Source organism: Tenrec ecaudatus, chromosome 4 (genome assembly GCF_050624435.1).
Source record: "Tenrec ecaudatus isolate mTenEca1 chromosome 4, mTenEca1.hap1, whole genome shotgun sequence".
Classification (NCBI taxonomy): domain Eukaryota; kingdom Metazoa; phylum Chordata; class Mammalia; order Afrosoricida; family Tenrecidae; genus Tenrec; species Tenrec ecaudatus.
This window is the reverse complement of record NC_134533.1, coordinates 155,619,983-155,640,573: the sequence shown is the minus strand read 5'-3', so window position 1 is coordinate 155,640,573 and position 20,591 is coordinate 155,619,983. Positions and strand designations below refer to the sequence as shown.

Genomic DNA, 20,591 nt, shown 5'->3' with positions numbered 1-20,591 from the left:
AGGGATTTAATAATTTCAGACAGGAGCGTTTGAGACAAAAATAAGGAAGGGGCTCATTTGAAGACCATCAAGCCAAGATCGGTTCCTCTACACACACGTTTCCACGTGTCCTTTTCCCCTCACTGCTGGGCACCAAGCTGATATTCTGAGTCTGCGCTCATGCCAGCCTGCTAATGGCGATATTGTGTCATTTGTTTCCCTTGCAGAGAGTGTGAAGGAAGACTTCAAAGCCTGGGAGGGAAATGACCTTTCATGGAATACCTCCTGCTACGTGCTTTTGCTGAGCTCCAGTAATGGACACACATGGCCCTGAGTCTGCAGAAAGTCAATGAATCATCAGACTCCTCATCATGCACCAACTATTCAGACTGGTTTTGGGGCAAAAAGATCTTTCACGAGCTGGGGACCTCTTCTCCTTAGATGATGCAGAGATTGAAGACAGCCTGACAGAAGCTTTGGAGCTAATTAAAATAATCAGCTCCTCTTCAGTAAGTACAATGGTTTTAGACTAACTCCCTGCAACGATCTACCATAGAGCCAATTGGTTGCAATTGGGACGGGAAGATCTGTGCAGGGAGAAAGGGAAAACCTGGTAAGATATCTCCCTCTCTGCACGCGCTCTGTGGTTTAAGTCGGTGTCTAGGTGATCACACCAAGGAGACCATTCACTTAGCTGGCAGCCAGGCTTCGGTGTACCCACTGAAGCAGGGCTAAAACTCTGGGACTTGCAGATCGGAGTGGACTCCATACTGCGGGCTAAGCTAGGCACTCTGCACATATTTAAAATGAAGCGGAGAGGAGAAGGCGTGGATCGGAGGCACAGACCTGCCCCGCCACACCACAGCATCCGTGAACACAGGTGGATGCGCGGTGACGGCTGAATAATGCAAGAAGGCAGATACTGCCTCCGGCCATGGAGGTAATATTAGACCAGGGCAGACAGCACTCTATTGCCTGCAGTGATCGCTGCCCAGGGCTTGGAAATGCCAAGGCTGCTTTCTAGCTTCTCTGTTTTTGATCTTCCCTTTGCTCCATTTTCCACATACGCATCTACATCCATTTAATTCTGCCCCTCTCTCCTAAGCCCACAGACTTTGATCAGATAGCCTGAAAGCCTCTAGCTACCCTCCCACTCCTTTGCTCCTTGTCCATGTCAAGTCTGTTTATTCTGAAAGTATTTCCTGAAGGAGGCCACAGTACCCAGCATGATGTGACAGTGGCCGTTTTGGTCATGCTTGGACCCTCCATGAGATTGGTCCCTCTTCAAAGGCCTGGGCCACCAAGCCTCCTCTCGTGTCCTTCCAACTCAACAGAGCTTGCCAGTTTGTCACAGACACTCCCGGGGCAGGGGAAGGTGGCGGGCCGAAAGCCCTAAAATATGGAATTAGCAAACGTGTCCACATTTCAGCGATAACAGCTCCCTTCCGTGTTCTAAGAAGAGATGTCTCAAAGCCACGCTGGCAACCAGGGCAACTTCCTCCTCCAGCCTGTCAGCACGGCTTCTCGCTGGCTGCCAGGGACATGGCAAAGTCCCCAGCGACCATGAAGTCACTGCCCAAACACTCTTCTCATCCCAGGTAATGTCTTGGGCAGCGATTCTGTTTCCACATTTGTCTCTCCAGAGCATTCATCAACTTACTATTGCAGTTGGTAGGCTCCACCGAGTCAGGGCAATTCTGCGTGCAACAGGATGAACCGCTGCCTGCTCTCCCACTGCCTCCCACAATTGTAACCCCTGTGTCAATCCATCTCACTGACAGTCTTCCTCTTCTCACTGGCCCTCTAATTTACCGAGCGAAATGCCCTTCCCTAGGGACCGAACTCCTGATCACATGTCAAAGGATGTGAGCCTAAGTCAAAGTCTTCCAGAGGACGTCTCACCAGCTCGTCATCGTCTGACTTGAAACACGACGTGCTCCTGAGACGTCTCCACATCCTGGATAGGGCTGCTTGGAGCAGTCACCCTCCTCTAGAATATCCCCCTGATTGTCTTCCCCTCCTCTAGAATATCCCCCTGATTGTCTTCCCCCGGGCAGAAGGAGAGAGAAGGCCTGGTGGCACCATGGCTAAAGCACGGCGATGCTAACCCGAAGGTCCCTGGTCATTGCAAAGCCTGGGAAACACCAAGGGACAGTTGCCTTCCGCCCTCTAGGGGTCATGAGTCAGAATCCACCTAATGGCAGAGTTTCTTTTGCTTTTTCAAGAGAATCAACAATTACATCTCAATTCCCTAAAGTCTCCTTCCACTAGAGGTCACTGGTGGTCAGTGATTTCTCCTGTCTCCCTTGTCAATTACTCAGACTCAAGAAGGTCAAATTCAGTTTCACCATCCCGGAGCTGTTGCTCATTTCCTAAAAGGACTCACTGGTTCTGTGGTTTGTTAACAATTAAGGCAGTTAATTGTCATCAGGAACAAAGTCCATCCTCTAGCCCTCTGTGCACTGAGTCAGCAGATCCCAGAGCCAGGAGTTCACCTGTCTTCTTCAGGGACAGACTCTGTCATGACTTTTTGTACCCCTGTTTCCCGGTCTGTTACCTTTGCAAGGAGCCCTGGTGGCTAGTGATTACGAGTTGAGCTGCAGTGGACCAGGTCAGCAGTTCAAAACCACTAGGAGCTCCTCAGGAGAAAGATGGAGCTTTCTACTCCTGTAACAGTTATTGTCTTAGAAACTCATGGGGGCAGTTCTATGCTGTCCTATAAGGTCACTATGCATCGGCATCGACTTGCTGGCCGTGAGTGAGCGAGCGAGCGAGTGAGTGAGTGGGTGAACTTGGTGTGGAACGTAGCGTAGGACAGGGGCAAAGTACAGTGAAGCCTGTGGGAGCCAGAACTCACTGGCACTGCTATCGTAGCCTGGCAAGCTCTCTGCCACTGATGGTGGGCGGCCTCACCATCTTATTCTCCTTTTATTAGAAACTATTTGGGTTTTCCCTTCTGACAGGATTCTGCCTTCCGGGTTCTTGATTTCACAGGCTCTACTACCAAGAGAACATTTTCTTTAGAGAAACCAGCTTTTCAAGGCCGAGCTTTCCCGATAGATCCTTATTGTCTGCATGTCCCAGGACTCCTTTGCCGGTCTCTTTAAAAGCCAGCTCAAGTTCCTCGATTTCTTAGACCATTTCTAATGGCTGTAGTTCGGCATGATAATTTCCTGCTAGAAAGATATAACAGCCCTTCCGTGTTGTCCTCACCCCTTACAGAGCAGTCATCTGTTCTTCGAGTCTCAAAAGCACCATCTCCAGAGTAAAGACACGAAAGCACACAAGGCCACCAAAACGCAACCTGTTGTCCGTCCAGTCAACCCCAACTCAAGTCTATGGCGACAATCTTGCCGTTGAAAAATGTTTGTCTTATGCTTTCATTGAAAGTGTGCAGAGCGAAGCGGCCATTGGGCAGCTCCGTGGCCCGGGCTGCATCCCTCACAAATCCCCAGTGCTCTCCCCATTCCGACTTGGGAGTCTCCATTCTTGTCAACCAAATGTTCTACCTTTCCTGCCTTCTCGATATTTCTTCTGGGCAAATCATATCCTTTTGATCTGGCCTAATTGTTCTAGGGAGCATGCTCCTCTCGGGTGTTATTGTTTATTTTATGAGCCTATAATTTGGCTAATAGGTGGTCTTTGGAAATGGCTTTAGTTCCAGGTTGAAAGGGTGTATTAGGGCCCCAGCCTTGAGATTCCTCAGTCACTGTCAGATGTCTAGCCTTGTCAGTGAATCTGACGGACTGTTCTACATTTTCCTCCCTCTCTGTCTGGGACACACTAGTATAACTGCAGTTAGAGTAGGAAGTCAGAGTAGGAAGTGGTGGTAGCCCGGCACCATCTAATTCTTCTGGTTTCAAGGCTTGGTCGGCTGTGGTCTGTGTACTCCAACAGTCCTCTGGACAAATTGCTCCCTTGACTCTTTTCTTCTCTCTGCTTTGTTCCCAACAGTAAGATTCCGGTAGTTGTATCTGCAGTGGCCATTCACGAGCTTTGAAGACCCCAGTCACTACACACTGAAGTCAGAAGCAGAATATTGTCTTTATGAACTGTGTAGTGACAATTGAGGTCGCTGTCCCTCAACAGTACAGGTCATTGTCTGCATACTTCAGAACTTCATCCTGTGAGGTGTTTGGTTCTGCATGAGAAGTTTATGTGGCTGTGCCCGTGTGTGCTCACTCTGTGGCCTACCTCAATTTATATGCAGCCTCTCAATTATGTAGAAACGCCCACAACCAAAGCCCATCTGCAGGAGCGTGTCCTCCCTTACACTCTCCCACAGCTTTTTTTGCATACCTATTTATCTACATATCAAGTCATAAATATTAGTGTTTGTTGATACTATTGTTGCAGGCTTTTCTCTGTCGCAGTCATGGCCATAAAAAAATTTAAGAAACAGAAAATCTCACTGCCATCTATTCCATTCACCCTCCTAGAGACCCTACAGGCAGAGCAGTCCTCTGTACAGGAGTAGAGAGTCTCCTCTTCGTCCTATAGAACAACCGGTGCTTCCTTAAACTCCAGCCTTTCCGTTGGAAGCCCAATGTGTAACCCTGTAGGCCCCCAGGGCTCCCCAGGAATTTCCCTTGATTCTCGTGTTCCTCTAAGTGTATGCCGTTATCTTCATCATGTTTTGCTGACTTCTCCCAAGTGGTTGAGTGCCTTTCTTTTCACATGGTTACAGGTGTCTTCTACCTAGCCACTAACTCTCCCTTTCTGCCCTTCCTGTCTCTGGTCACCATCAAAGGTTGTTCCTCCCTGGATTTGTAGTTTTCCTTCTCTTATGCGGATCATGGTGGTCTCGCACAATATTCATCCTTTAGTGATGGACTTCTTTCTCTGCCCTCCAGGTCCAACCTTTGGGTTGCTCTGTGGATTCCGTGCTAATCTTTATAATGAATTGTGTGGCATTCCATTGTACATACCTCAGCTTGATTAGCCATCGATACCTTGTTGGACAAATTGATTATTTTTAACTTTTTGCTCTTCTCAAAATTGCTGCAAGAAATATGGGTATGCATATGTCTATTCATATGATAGTTCTGTTGGCTCATATATTTCTATTTCTAGCTTTCTAAGGAAACACTTTACCATGTTCCAAAATTGTTGTGGAAAATTCATTTTGTATTCTTACCTGCAGTAGAGAGGCATTCGAATCTCCCATACTCTTGTCAACATGTGTTTATTTTAGGTTTGTTTTCATTTAGTGCCATTATTGTCCAGGTGAGATGGTATTTCTGCAGTGGTAACTTATCATGGTGAAAGTACCCTGAAGACATAGCCCATTGGTTCCTGCACCTCAGCCACCACAGCTGCCTTAGTCCTTGCACACCCAAGGCAAGATCTCTTAGCATCTATACAATACTTCAATCCTTCACCAATGTATTTTAAAATACTTTTTGTCCTTATTTGTATCATATTATGACTTTGCCTAAAGTTACCGGCTTTTCCTGTTGCTGGTGACCAGGGAATGCTACCTGAGGAAGAGGCAGCTGTTCAAATTGTTTGCATGTTCCTCCTTACGCTCAAATGCAATCTTAGTCTTTATATTTGCTACCCACTGTTCTTCGTTCTGCTCCCACCCAGGCAATCCAGAGTTTAACCTTTTTTCCAATGAGAAGAACATCAAGCCTTTGGTAGCAGGCACTGGGTTTCAGCTCTGCTTGCTATTTTCCTAGTAGAATAACCAGAGTTCCCCTCCCCCTTTTTTCATGGCAAAAAAAATGTCTATGGCAGGGGACAGTTGCGCTCTCTCTCATTTCAACCCTTGACTCTGAGGTCTAGACACTCCATTTTGTTAGGGCATGAGAAATTCTCAGGCTTCGGGAAGCCAAATCATACAAACCAAATGCTAAATTCAGAAATATAAATTATGATTATAATGTATGTATTTATGTGGAGAAATCTAAGTTGTGTGGGTCAGGATGCTTATGTCAGCATAACCACACATCCTTTTCCTTGGGAAGGCCAAATTATAAGTAAAAAGCTGCTTGATAAGGATGGGGGAGTTTGTGTGGGATTCAAGTATTTCCTGGTCCTCTGTTATGAAAAGACTGACTTAGCCCTCATGCAGACAGGGCCATATCTCCTCCAGGCATACAGCAGCTTGGGGTCATGGGCCAGAGCTTTTTCCCCACATAGGGCTGAAGAATCACAGCCAAATTCTGGCTTCCAGTATTCTCTTTTTGCATTTCATACATTTTCACCAACTCTATTCACCTAGTCTTTCTCTGGATAAACCTATTGCTGTCAACTGGATTTGGACGAGTGGTAACCCTATCACATAGAGTAAAGCTACCCTCAGAACTCACTCCCCTTCAGGCAACTCTGACCCATAGTGACCCTATAGGACAGAGTAGAACTGTCCCTGTGGGTTTCTGTGATTATAAATCTTTATGGGAGTAGAAAGCCCAGTCTTTCCGGTGGTTTTGAACTTCTGGCCTTGTGGTTGGCAGTCCAACACTACACTGCTACTCCACCAGGACTCCTCTACAGTACCGTCCCCAATTTTTTTACAGAAGTGGATTACCTCATCATTCTTCCGCAGAGTGGCTGATAGATTAGAACAGCAGTTCTCAACCTGTGGGTCGTAACCCCTTTGATGGTCAAACAACCCTTTCACAAGGGTCGCCTGATTCATAACAGTAGCAAAATTAACGTTGCGAACTAGCAACGAAAATAATTTTAAGGTTGGGAGGGTCACCACAACATGAGGAATTCTAGTCAACGGTCGCAGCATTAGGAAGCCCCGGATTAGAAACTTCGACCCTGCACTTAATCACTGTACCACCGGGATTCCTTTCCCTAGATAGGGAATATTACCTCTAATGAGGGTTCATTATCTATGAGAGTCACATCCCCAACCCGCCTTCCTGTCATTATATCCAACTCGCTTCTGACATCACCCATGTACAGCTAGTGGTCTGTTCTCTTCCCATGATGGCTATTTCCATACATCAATTGGCTTTTTTTAGGGTAGTTCTCAAAGGGGATGGTTTCCAAATTCTTGGACGATGCTTCACATTAGCTCTGAAGTCATGCCTGTGCTGTCAGCATTCTGGTTACCCTGGAGCCTTCTCAATTTCTTATAGTAATTTATCATTGCCCAGAACTTGGACCAATTGCCTGGAGCAACTGTTAATATTAGTCAGATGTTCTGTTTCTAAATGTTTGCTTCTATAATAATGTCACACACTTGTCCCACAATCAGTCTGCGATATGCTGAAACCTTTAGTTCCAATTACAACTTGTAATGAGGTCCCTTTAAACAAACTTGACGTATATGCGAAGCCCTGCTGGCAGCGTGGTTCAGGTACTAAGCAGTGGTCTCCAGCTCTCAGCTGCTCCATGGGACAAAGAGCTGGCAGTCTGTTTCCATAAAAATGTACAATCTTGGAAGTCCTTAGGATGAGTTCTGTGCTGTGCTCCAAGATTACAATGCGCCAGAATAGACCCAATGGCAATGGGTTTGGTTTTGCTGGAGATAGGTGTATATTATTCCATTCTAAATGATTGAAACAATATTCTTGTCTTTAGGCCTTCATATATTTTCAGACTTTTTTCCCAAATAACATTTCTGCTCAATATATCAACTATTAACCCCAGCTTTGTAGGACAAGAAAATTTGATAAGCTAACCTCTTATATGTTCTTCCAAAGTCCCTCCCAAAGTAATTGAACCTAATCAGATTGCATTTTCTAGGGCCTTCCTGCTGTCTACACTAGTTATTACAAAACATAGAGTCATGGGGAGGTGCAAATGATGAATGCACTTGATTGCTAACTGAAAGGCTGGTGGCTTGAGTCCATCCAGAGGTGCCTTAGAAGGAAGGCGTAAAGACCTACTGAAACACCAGCCATTGGAAACCCTGTGGAGCGCATGGTACATGGGGGGACACCTTGAGTGAATGTGAAGTCAACAAATGTTTTTTTGGTCTGTTTTGCTGTTTTTAACTCTATACTATTCTTATAAAATTTAGCCTCCCCATCAAAACTCTTTCAGACTTCCTGAATGTGCCTTCGGGTTTTGGTCTTTTCATTTGAAGTCTTTTCTGTGTAACATGTACCTAATAATTATTTCATCTCCTCCCACACACTTTCAAGTGAGAGTGTCTCCGTGTTCATTCGTCCTGTCTTTCCCTCCCAACTCCCCCTTTCCCAGAAGATCCATTGATGCCTAATTAGTCCACCTACCTTCCAGAGCTCTTCAACTTTTTTTTTTTTAACTACTGAATCATTTTAGACATACAAAATCCTCTTGTTTAAGACACTGGATACAGTTGAAATCTTGGGCATGTACTGCATCTAATCAAATTCTCCCGCCCCTTTAAGGTACTTATCCATGCATGTTTTGGTTTTTCCCTTGTTAACACATGCAAAGTTCAAAAATCATTTATAGTCTCAGCGTTCATGGTTTTAAACTATATAAATGGCTTCATAAGACTCACCATTATATTCTATTGATTAAGACAAAGTGGTAGAGGTAGGTGCAATTCCTTAATTTTCATTGGAAGAGAACATTCCGCCACATGATTATATCACAACTTATTCATCCTCTCTTCTTTTTGATGGATGTTTACTATTTGCGCAGTTCCATGAGCATCATCTTACCAAGCAATTTTGGCCAATGTGCTGTGGTATATAACTTGGAGTGAAACAACTGGTGGTGTGTATTTTTCAACTTTCTGATATCCCACCCAAACTCACCAAGGTAGTGATGCCAGGTAACACACCCCTCAACTGTGTTATCTGGGACTAGTTGCTTAATAGTCTCATCAATGCTTGTTGGTTCCAACTTTGCAAGTTTTTGACATTATAAATGAGCTAGACCCTGACGGCTGTGTGAACTTGCACCCTGCTCATTCTGAGTCAGGCTGGCTTTTTCTTCTACTCATGTATTTACTTGCTACTTGCCACTTGGATTTACTCTGCAGTGAAGTGGTTTGAAGGGTTGCTTCTTCAGTCTGTATGGGGGTGTTTCAGTATTTTTGTATGAATGTAAAGAATTTAATAACGCATTTCTGCCACTTATGTGTGTATTCTACTTTATAGTTTATCTTCTATTTTATAAGTCTTCATATCTAGGAGAGCAAGTACCTCCAAATTTTCTTAAAAATTGTTTCAGCCTATTGCTCTTCTTTAATAATTTTATATTAAGCTTCTCAGATTTCATGAATAATTCTGTCAGTATCTTGATTGGAGTTTTATTACATCTATAAATTAATTGAAAGGAAATTAACATCTCCACGATAGTGCCTTTTTATCTGCAGATACTATTTTCCACCCATTTATTCTGATCTTCTTAAATATCTTTCGATAGAGTTTCATAATTATTTTTCTTAAGTTCTTAAGAATCTTGTACATCTTTTGCTAAAAGTGTAAGTATTTTATTTTTCACCTGAGATTCTAAATGAGGGCAGTGGAGATGGAACCGAGGGAGAATATGAGTAAGACCATGGGAGATGAGGGCTGAAGGGGATGGGGGTAGGTTTGCAAATGGAGAGTTCTGAGACAGTATAGAGGGAACACTGACTGTAGTTTTAGAGACAGTCTCTATAGAAAAGCAGAAGAGGGGGAGGCGAGCTAGGAGGCCACTCAGTAGACTTAACAAAACCCAACACATTCTGAGCAGCATAGAGCAATGGAAACATGGAAACACGTTATGATTCTGGATTTGTTTGGAAGGTGGGGCCAACGGGATTTGCGGTGGGGGCATGACATGTAAGAATAATAGCAAAAGAACTTGGGGATTTTGAGTCAGATAATCTAGAAGGCTGTAGGGTGGTGGTGGTGATACCATCCCATTGGGTCTGATGCATAGCTACCTAAGTACAACAGAGCACAACACTGCCCAGCCCTGCTCCATCCTTAATTGTTCCCAGGTAGTCATCATCATGTAAGATGAGGTTTCTGGAAAGCAAGAAGGAAATCAAGATTTCTGTGTTAGACATGTAATGTCTGAAGTATATGTTATCTGTCAGGTAGATGAGTGCTATCTATTAGATAGGAATGGAGGCAGCGTAAAACTGCCCTTGTAGGTTTCCTTGATTATTAATCTTCACAGGAGTAGAAAGCCTTTGTCCTGTGGAGCAGCTGGTGGTTTCGAACTGATGGTGCTGTGGTTAGCTGTTTAACTTGTAACCCACTATGCCACCAGGGCTCCTTTCATGTCAGTAGTTTGATACATTTGTTGAGTTTTGATTTTGCATTATAATTTGAAACTCATCAGTTTTATACTGAATAAGATCACAAAGGCAGTGAGTGTACAGAGAAAAATAAGGAAATTCAGAAGACAGCTCTGGGCCTGCTAGTGCTCAGAAATCAAGGAGATTATGAGACATGATAGATGGTAGATAGATAGATAGATAGATAGATAGATAGATAGATAGATAGATAGATAGATAGATGCATATGGTATAGCTAGAAATCACGATTATTTAGACTGAGATGAAGAGGTCATCATGCAGGATGAGTCACACAGGCACACTGTCCTTGAAGTCAAGTGAGGACATCCAAGCCAAATCCAACCTGCTGCCATCAAGCTGATTCTAACCGACAACCATGTGTGGGGCTTCCCAGGCTGTAAATTCTCACTAGAGCAAACGGCCTCATCAACGGCTGACCTCGAGGCTAACGATTCAATGTTCACCCAACAGCACCACCCTAGGGATGCCAAATGCTGCTCCTAGGTCAAACGTGATGAGGACAGACACGTCACCATTAGAATCGGGCACACGAAGGTCATTGGGTTTGACAAGAGCCGTGTCACTGGATGAGTGGGGTGAGCATCGCACTGGAATGGGAATGGCAGAAAATGAACAGTGACAACTGAGCTCTGCTGAGATTGAGGAGCAGAGACACCAAGCAGGTATAGAGACGATGGGAGAGGAGAGCGATGGAAGAGTCAATCATATACATGTTAATGGAAGAAACACATTCCTCTGGAATTTTTATGTGTAAAACAATCATCTTCAAGTAATGACAGCTTTGTTTCTTTCTTTCCAATACTTACACCTTTTATTTGATTTATTTGTTTCACTGTCCTGGCTAGCACATCAGAACAATGGTCAATAGAACTAGGGATTACAATAGATATTTTTTCTCATTTTTTATTTAAAGGGAGCTTTCTGATTTTTCCTTGTGGGTATGTTTGCTCCAAGCTTTGATTACTACCCAATACCAAATTAAGAAGGTCTTCTTTTGTTTCTAACTTGCTAAGAACTGTGTATTTTTTCAACTTCTTTTGTTGCTCTCTTGAGATCATTGTAGTTTCCCCTTTAATCTGCTACTGTGTAAAAGTACAGTGTTAGATTCTCTAATATAAAAACATCACTGCATTGCTGGAGCAAAATGAATTTGTCATTTATTTTACTGCTTTTCTTTATTTGGTTTGTTATTTTTAAAGCAGTTTTTGGAACCATGTTCATATATGAGATTGGCCTGTGATTGTCTCTCTTGCATTGTCTTCCCTTGGCTTTGGTGTGAAGGTAATACACCCCAGTCTTATAAAATGAGCTGGGAAACGCTTCCTCATGTTCTAGTCCCGGTAAGAATTTTATAAGATTGTGGTGATCTATTTCATGAAGATTTGATAGAAAGTAGTAAAACCATCTGGGCACCATGAGTTTTTGTAATTGATTTTGAAATCTTTGATTCATTTTCTTTAAGAAATATTGGCCCTTTTTGTTTCAATCGTGTTTGATAAAATAAAATTTCTGTGACATTATAAGTTTCTTCTGAGCTTTCGAATTTATTGACATAAAAGTGTTCATATTATTCTTACTGTTTTCTGTTACATCTGTAATTAGACTTTCTGCTTTACTGATGCTTTTTCAGAGCCTTATATGCTTTGTTACATTTTATCTCTCTTGAGCACTGTATAGGACTGCTTTTTCTATTTTATTCATTTATTTTATCTCTATTATTTTCTCCTTTGTATTCCCTGGCTTTATTCTGCTATTCTTTTTCTAACTCTCTCAGTTGAGTGATTAGCTTATTAAGGTCTGCGCTTGTGTTTGTAAAGTATTTAAAACTAGAAATATTCTATATGCTACTTTGTTGCATCCACAAATTTAGAGATAGAGTATATTGATTATGAGTTCTATTTCCTTACTTTTATTGATTTCACCTTTGAATCATGATTAATTTAAAAGTATGTTTTTTAATCTCTGCATTTTTAAAAATCCTCTAAAATTTAGCTAAAACTTAAGTGCCATGGTAATGAGAGTATGTGAACTCCGTGACATTGATGATCTGGAAGCAGTCCAGAGTTGACCATTTGTGTGAATAACAACGGCTGATACTTAGTGTTGCCGCGAATCAGAATCAATTCAATAGCAACTAGCAACAACACTTAGTATGTGCCAGGAAATGTTCTAAAAACCTTTCACATGTTGGCATATTTATTCCTCTCAATAAACGTTTGAGGTAAGTATTCTAATATTCTGTTTTAAACTGTGACACAGAGCTGTTAATAAGGTAACTCATCAAGGGAGAACCGATTACAAGGATCTACATGTGCCCTCCCTGGGGGATGAATGACAGAAAAAAATGTGTGAAGGGAGACGTCAGGCAGGGCAAGACAGGACAAAATAATAATTTATAAATTATCAAGGCTTCATGAGGGAGGGGGCAGAAGGGAGGGAGAGGAAAATGAGGAGCTGATACCAGGGGCTTAAGTGGAGAGCAAATGTTTGAGAATGATGAGGGCAATGAATGTACAAATGTGCTTTACACAATTGATGTATGGATGGATGGTGATAAGAGTTGTATGAGCCCGTAATAAAATGATTAAAAATGTAAAAAAATAAGGTAACTCATCTAAGATTCTAAGACTATAATTTTTAGAGCCAAGAATCAAGGGAATTTGGCTAGAGAAACTATATACTCTTAGCCACTGCACTAAACTTCCTTCCTAGAAACTTTATGTTGCTTAACAGGATTGTGCAGTCTCTAATTATGTGTGTACAGTTCAAGGTATGCTTATTGAAGCCCTCATTATAGATATTGTTAAAACTGTGACTCCCGGCGACGATATAGAGCAGGGCATAAGGGGGTCTGAAACTGTAACTCTTTACAGAAGTAGAAAGCCTCATCTCTCTCCCTCTGAGCTACCAGTGGTACTGAACTGCTGCCCTTACAATTAGCAACCCAAAGCCTTGCAACAATGGCACCAGGGCTCCTAAAATGATCTCTATCTTCAATCAAGTTAATGTTTGATAGAATTTCAAATTACTAAGAAATGTGCCTTAAAATTTCCTCCTAGAATTTTGGATTTAACAGTTTCTCCTCACCATTTTGTCAAGTCTGTTTAATACATTTTTTCTTGTTATATAAGTGCCATTAAATCCATTACAACTTATATCAGCCTCATATAAACTTGAATGAAACACTGCCCGGACGTGTGCCCACATGATATTTGTAATTTTTTAACCCTTTGTTGCAGATGTTGTGCCAATCCGTCCTTTCGGGGGGGGGGGGTCTTTTTTATCATTGCCTCCACTCCACCACGCCGGGTGTCCTGTTTCAGGAACTGGTCCCTCCTGATAGCATGGCCAAAGCACATGAGAAAACATCTTGCTGCTTTCCCTTCTAAGGAACATTCTGGCTATAATTCCAAGACAGATGTATTCATTCTTCTGCCAATTCAGGGTACTTTCATACTCTTCAACAACACCATAATGCGAATACATCAATTCCGTGCTGTTGTCGTTAGGTGCCACGGGATCAGCTCCAACCCACCGTGACCCTATGCACAGCAGAACTGGAGAGTGCCCAGTCCTGTGCCATCCTCACAATAGTTTCTGCGCCTGACTTGGTGATGCAGCCACTATGTCGATCATCTTCTCAAGGGCCTTCCTCTTTTTCAGGACCCTTCCACTTGACCAGACATGATGTTCTTCTCTGGGCCTCGTCTCTCCTAACAACATATCCAAAATATATAAGCCGAAATCTTGCCCTCCTTGCCTCCAAGGAGCACTCCAGTCTTACTTCTTTCCACACTGAACAGTTTGTCCTTTTCTCAGTCCGTGGTACTGTCAACATTCTTCTCCAGCACCACAAGTCAAATGCATCGATTCTTCTACTGTCTTTCTCATTCAGTGTCCAACTTTCACATGCATATGACGCAATGGAGAACAGCAAGGTTTGGGTCAGGCGCACCTTAGTCCTCCAAATAACATCCTTTCTGCCCTTTAATACTCTAACGAGGTCTTGTGCAGCAGATTTACCTAGTGCAATTCATTTTCTGATGTCTGGACTGCTGCTTCCATGAGCATTGACTGTGGATCCAAGTAAGACAACAGCCTTGACAGCCTCAACCTTTGCTCCGTTGATCCTGATGTTAGCTATCGGCCCACTTGTGAGGATTCCGGTCTTCCACACACTGAGTTGTAATCCACACTGAAGGCTACAATCCTTGATCTGCATCAACAAGTGCTTCAGTTCCTCTTCACTTTCAGCAAATCAGGGTGTGTCATCTGCATACTGCAGATTGTTAATCAGTTTTCCGCCAATCCTGAGGCCACACTCTTCTTCATGTAATCCAGCTCTGATGATTTGCTCAGCATACAGGATGAGAGATATGGCGAGAGGATGCAATCCTGACACACACCTTTCCTGATTTTAAACCATGCAGTAGTCCCTTGTTCTGTTTCCACAGCTTCCTCTTGATCTATATATAAGTTCCAAATGAGCATAATGAAGCATTCTGAAATTCCCATTCTTCTTAAGGTTTATTATGGTCCACACAGTGGAATGCCTTAGCATAGTCTATGAAACACAAGTAAACATACTTCTGGTATCCTCTGCTTTGATCCAAGATCCATCTGACATCAACAATGATATCCCTTATTCCATGTCTTCTTCTGAATCCAGCCTGAACTTCTGGAAGTTCCATGTACTGCTGCAACCACTGTTGGATGATCATCGGCAACATTTTATGTGCTTGCAATACCTGTGATATTGCTCTATAATTTGAGCATTCAGTTAAGCACAAATATGGATCTCTTCTGGTCAGTTGTTCACGTGGCTGTGTTCCAAATTTCCTGGCATAGATGAGTGAGTGCTTCCAGTGCCTTGTCAGCTTTCTGAAACATTTCCATAAGTATTTCCTCAATTCTTGGAATCTCGTTTTTGTCTAATGCAATCAGTACAGTCTGAACTTCTTCCTGCATCACGATGGGGTCTTGCTCACATGCTAACTCTTGACATGGTGGGATGTCGACGAGCTCTTTTTGGTGCCGTGACTCTGTGTATTCCTCCTATCTTTTCTTGATGCTTCCCGCATCCCTCAACATTTCCTCTATAGAATTTTTTCAACATTAAAACTCAAAGCTTGAATTTTTTCTTGAGTTCTTTCAATCATGTGGATCATGCTTTTCTCCTTTTGGTTTTCTCATTCTCGGACCTTGAAGATTGCGTTATAATAGTTGCCTTTTTATTCTGGAGCTGCCTTTGACAGTTTCTGTTCAACCCTTGACACCACCCTTTCTTCTACAGATAGAGTCCTTTTGATTTCTGTGGGGCTACCTGGAGTAGTCCATGTGTGTAGTCACCTTTTGTGTTGTTGAAAAAGGTATTTGCTATAAACAATTCACTGGTTTTTCAAAATCTGGCAGGAGATCTCCGGCTTAGTTTCTATCACCAAGTCAGTATTTACCAACTACTCTTCCTTCCTCATTATTTCCAACTTTTAAATTCCAATCACCAATAATTATCAATGCATCTTGATTGCACACTTGATTAATTTGCAACTGAAGTCGGTAAAATTCTTCAATTTCTTCACTAGCCTTTGTGGTTGGTGCAGAAATATGAATAATAGTTGTATTGATTGAATTTCCTTGAGTACAGATAGATATAATCCCATCACAGACAGCAACATGCTTCATGATTGATTGTGCAATGTAATTTTAGATAGATAATACCATGCCATTCCTCTTGATTGTGTTATTTCTGGTATAGTAAAGCTTTAGATATGTCATTCAGAATGGCCAATCTCAGTCCATTTCAGGTCTAGGATATCAATCTTTATGTGTGACACTTCCAATTTTCCTAGATTCATACTTAGCACATTCCAAGTTCTTATCATTAGCAGATTTTTGCAGCAGTTTCTCACGGTTTGAGTCATGCCCATCAGCAAATGAAGATCCCCAAAACCCCACTCCCACAGGCCTTACTTGACTCATGTCATCATGGTCTACCCTACTTCAAGAAATCAACTCCTCCTCAATCACACTCCAAGTGCCCTCCAACCCGAGGGACCCACCTTCCAGCACTATCTATGCCAATGCTCTGCTCCCATTCGTTAGGCCTCCAGTATCTTTTGAAGCTATTCATAAGGTTTTCAGGGTTTCTTCTTCTGAAGTGGGGGGTTGAGTCTTTCTTTTATACAGTACTTACTCTATGCCAAGTACTGTTGCGAGGTCTTTACATATATTAACTCATTTAATCCTCACAACAACCTCAGGAGGTGGGTCTTAATGATGTTCCAGTTACAGGGCTTAGGAACCTGAGGTACAGAGAGGTTACGTGATTGCCCTTGGTTGCAGAGTTAGTGAGAAGTAGACCTTAGTTTAGTCCCAGGCAATCTGTCCTAGAGTCCTTGCTCTTAACCACAACATCCTGCTGCCTCTAAAGATGGATCGACACAGTGACTGTACCAATGGGGTCAACCATAAGAACAATTCTGAGAATGGCACAGGAAAGAGCAGTGTGTCCTTCTGTTGTACATAGGGTCAGGATGAGTCAGAGCTGACTCGATAGATAGCACATATCAACAAAAGGTTATTTTTGTTAGGTGCCATTCAGTCCATTTTGACGGATCCCAGGAGGCAGTGCAGTTCAATCCATAGGTTTTGTACAACGTGATCTTTACAGGAGCAGCTCTTTCTCCTATGGAGCTCTTCAGTGATTCTGAACTGCCAGCCCAGTAATTAGCAGCCAGCTGTTCAACTGTTTCACCACCTTGCCATTAAAGGGGGAACAAAGCATCTTAAGACATCTCCCTTCTCTTCTGAGTTCCTACTCCATGCCAAACTGACCACTCTGACCACTATTTTACTTCATGTTTCATATTCTCTTTTGGCTGTGGGTCATTTCCTAAAGACTTTACCCCATAGAGACAAGTGGCTGAAAAGGTTAATGGATGCTGACGTGGAGGTACAAAGCCTGGGACTGAGGGGGCTGATTAGTTCTGACGTCCAGGCTGGGAACAGCATAATATAGGGCTGTTTCACTGTGCTCCTCCTCCGGGTAGACAGCCGTGCCCCTTCTGGAGAAATTACTTTAAAATCGACAATGACTGGATCATTGTGAGAAGGAATCTGGCTTCCTGGCCTTGACATTAACTAGATCTGGTCCTTAGAAGGTGCTTATTTTAATATGCACAGGTCCCGGTGGAAAGCTGAGCTTGAACATAAACATGTTTGTGCATTTATATTTCCTAAGAAGAGAGCGGCTCCAGCATATCAGACAAGAAAACCTTTATTGAAAAGCTGTCCCCTCACCAAAAAGTCTGAAACTAAGCAATTACATTATCAAAACTGTTTTGTGACTTTCTTTTTGAATACTTGTTGAGGAACCTAGTTAGATCCTTAATTTAGGTTTTCCCTCTTTTTGGATGAACATTTTGTTTTTTGAGGTGGTTTTTTTTCATGTATATGCTACATAGGACTAAGAATCTATTTCTATATATTCATAGGGAAATAAATATATAGTTTTATCAAGTGGAAAAAAATCCCTTTGGTTTGGAGTAAAGCAGCCAAAGTAATGGCAATGTACACAACTGAGGAATCTCATAGATTAGTTGAAATTATGATCCGTTTTCATAATTTCATAATATCAGCTTCATCCTATGGACAGGTGCTTAGCCCTCCTAGTCAGATGTCTTAGAATTATTGTTGATACCTTGTAGTCAACAACCTGCCTGATACTACCTTGCATCCGTTAGATTCCTTCCGAAGCACTCCTTTCAGAATTCTCTGATAATCCAGTACTCTCTTAGCAGAGGGGTTGAGGAGTGATGCTCATGCACTCAGACATATCCTTATGTCACATGCTTTTGTTAACTGGCACCTTTAACTTTCATTAAACTTTGTTTCTAGCAAGGGAAAATTTCATTGGCATGTATCATTAAACTCTTATTTGGACATGGTATGCTATATCTCTCAATGCCATTTGTGTAAACTGTTGTAGCTGGGTTCCCAGGAAAACAAATTCTGAAATGATGATTTCCATGCAGAGATGATATCAGAAACAAGGCCTGTGGAGGAGTGAGTGAGACAGAGCTGACTAGAAAGAGCATCTGAGCTGTGGTGTGGCTGTGGCTCTGGCTAAGGTGTAGAGCAATTCCAAGGAGCCCTGGAACTGGGATGAGCCTTCAGGGTCATCCTAAGACAAAAGAGCCAGTCTTCGTACACGGACCAGCCGTAAATACAGACGATCCCAAGAAGGAGCCCCGGAGGTTCAGTCGGTTTGAATTGGGCTGCAATCTGCGTGGTCGGCAGTTTGAAACTGCCAGCAGCTCTGTGGGAGACTGAGCTTTCTACTCCTATAAACAGTTCTAGTCTCAAAACCCACAGGGGCTTGCTCGGAGTCAGCATTGACTTGGTGGCAGCAAGTTTGAGTTTGTTTGGGGTTGTTTTTGGTTTGTTCCAAGAGAGAAGCAAAATCTTGGGTAAAGCTGTCCATTTGGTCAAGGGAAATTTCTGCAGGCAGAGTTGACAATGAGCTAACCACAGAGGGAATGGGTAGTACCTATGTCCTGGAGGGGAACTGAAACAATCTACCGTCATATCCACTCGTCTTGATTCTTTGCATCATTCTAACCAATTTCCTTGATAAAATAAATTCATCACATATAGAAAAACTTCTCTGTGATGCTGATTGATCTCTTCCTGGGGGAACTAATAAAAAGACGGTTAGTGAGAAGATCTATCATCAACTGATATCAAGGTTGCCACTCGTACTTATTTTCTCTCTATTAGGCCAAATAATGCCCCCGCCAATGAGGTCCACATCTTAATCTCGCAAACCTGTGTGTGTGGTACCTTATGTTGAAAAAGGTACTTTGCAAATGTAATTGAGGTCAAATACATTGAGGTAGGCATATTGCTTTGGATTATCTGAGTGGGCCCAGGGTAGTCACTAGAGTCTTTAAAAGAGGGAGGCAAGAAAATCAAAGGCACAAGAAAGAGATGCAATTATGGAAGAAGAGGTTGTAGGGATGCATTTTGAAGATGGAAGAAGAGCTCATAAGGAACGCAGGCCACCTTTAGTAGCTAGAAAAGCTAAGGACACAGATTCTCTCCTCAGAAAAAAAACCAGCCCTTCAGACACCTTGACTTTTTTCTCAGTGAAACTAAGCTTTTGTTTCTGGTCCATCAAAATGCACAAAAATAAAAATTTCAACACAAATTCTCAAGTCACTAGATTTTTTTTAATTAGCACCTATTTTATAGATTCCCTTCATCTATAGATAAGACCTCTGCTGTTCTGGATTACCCTGACTGGGTGACTTGGATGCTCTTTTTTGAGAGATCGGAGACCCTGCCCTCTTCCAGGTTTAACTAGTCTATTGTGTATTTACCATTCAAATCAAGAGAATTCCCCATTGTGTAATAGCAGCATATCTCCTCTTAATGATTATGGTCAATAACTGCTGCAGGATGGAGACTCCTTCCTTGTGTGTTGGTCTCTTTACATAAGGAGTCTTACCTGAGTGGGCTTCTAGGCTCGTGTACTCTACTTAGAGAGAAGGCAACATTGTGTAGTGGTCCTTGTTTTAATGGGTACACTGCCCCATAGAGAATGGCTCCCTGTTCTAGCAGAGTATCGTTTTGAGGTACTCCTTAAGCAGCATGCTCCATTATTTGATCACCCCAGCAATCTGAGGAGGGAGGGTGGGGGCTTAGGGTATGTGATAGAATCACTGCATCCCATGCTCGCACACTCACAATCAGACCGCCTTTGCTATAGGGTTCTTCTGACGCAGTGCTAATTAGGATCCCTGCTCAGTGGACCAAACCATTTTGCTGAGGCGGAGGCCCTGTGGGCAGGACAGACCAAGCAAAACCCCGATGAAATGTAGATGTCAGACAACATAGTAGAAGGGGGCCAATGTAAGCAACTTGCCAACAAGTGACTAGTTGGTTTCCTTGGGCTGTTGCCAATTTGAGCATCACTAATGGCTGCCATTGAGACAATGGTAGCAGTAAGATCAGCCGTACTGAATGATAACCCAGGCTGTTGTACCACGCATCACTTCCACCCTGGAAACCACGTAGCATTGCTTATGTGCCCACTGGGCCTTCCTCGAGTGGCTAATAACAGAAGCAATGATGAGGACAGTGAGCTGAATCATTTTGTCTATTTGGATTTGTAGTGTCTCTCAAGTAGTGAGCCTCTCTTTGGGCATTAGAATGGGGTACTTAAAGAAAGCCTTTCATAGCCAAACTCCTTGTAAGACGGCTTTTCTGGGTTAGAAGGTTTAAGAGCTTGGTCTCCTAGGACAATTCAGTCAAGTGGCATGAGGTAACTCACAAAGTTCATGTTTTTCATCCTAGTGAAATGAGCTGTTTCTGGGCTCTTGTGAGCAGCCATCTAGGAGAGTTC

The 20,591-nt window shown here is 42.7% G+C and overlaps 1 protein-coding gene across 2 annotated transcripts in view; it reads left to right on the top strand.

Moving 5' to 3' along the window:
* The first annotated feature begins 350 nt into the window (after positions 1 to 350).
* Positions 351 to 20,591, top strand: part of VEPH1 (ventricular zone expressed PH domain containing 1) — a 273,698-nt gene continuing 253,457 nt past the window's right edge. For both annotated transcript variants that reach the window (XM_075548875.1, XM_075548874.1), the window contains exon 1: positions 351 to 488. In XM_075548875.1, the coding sequence (XP_075404990.1) occupies positions 351 to 488 (138 nt within the window). The remainder of the gene's footprint in view (positions 489 to 20,591) is intronic.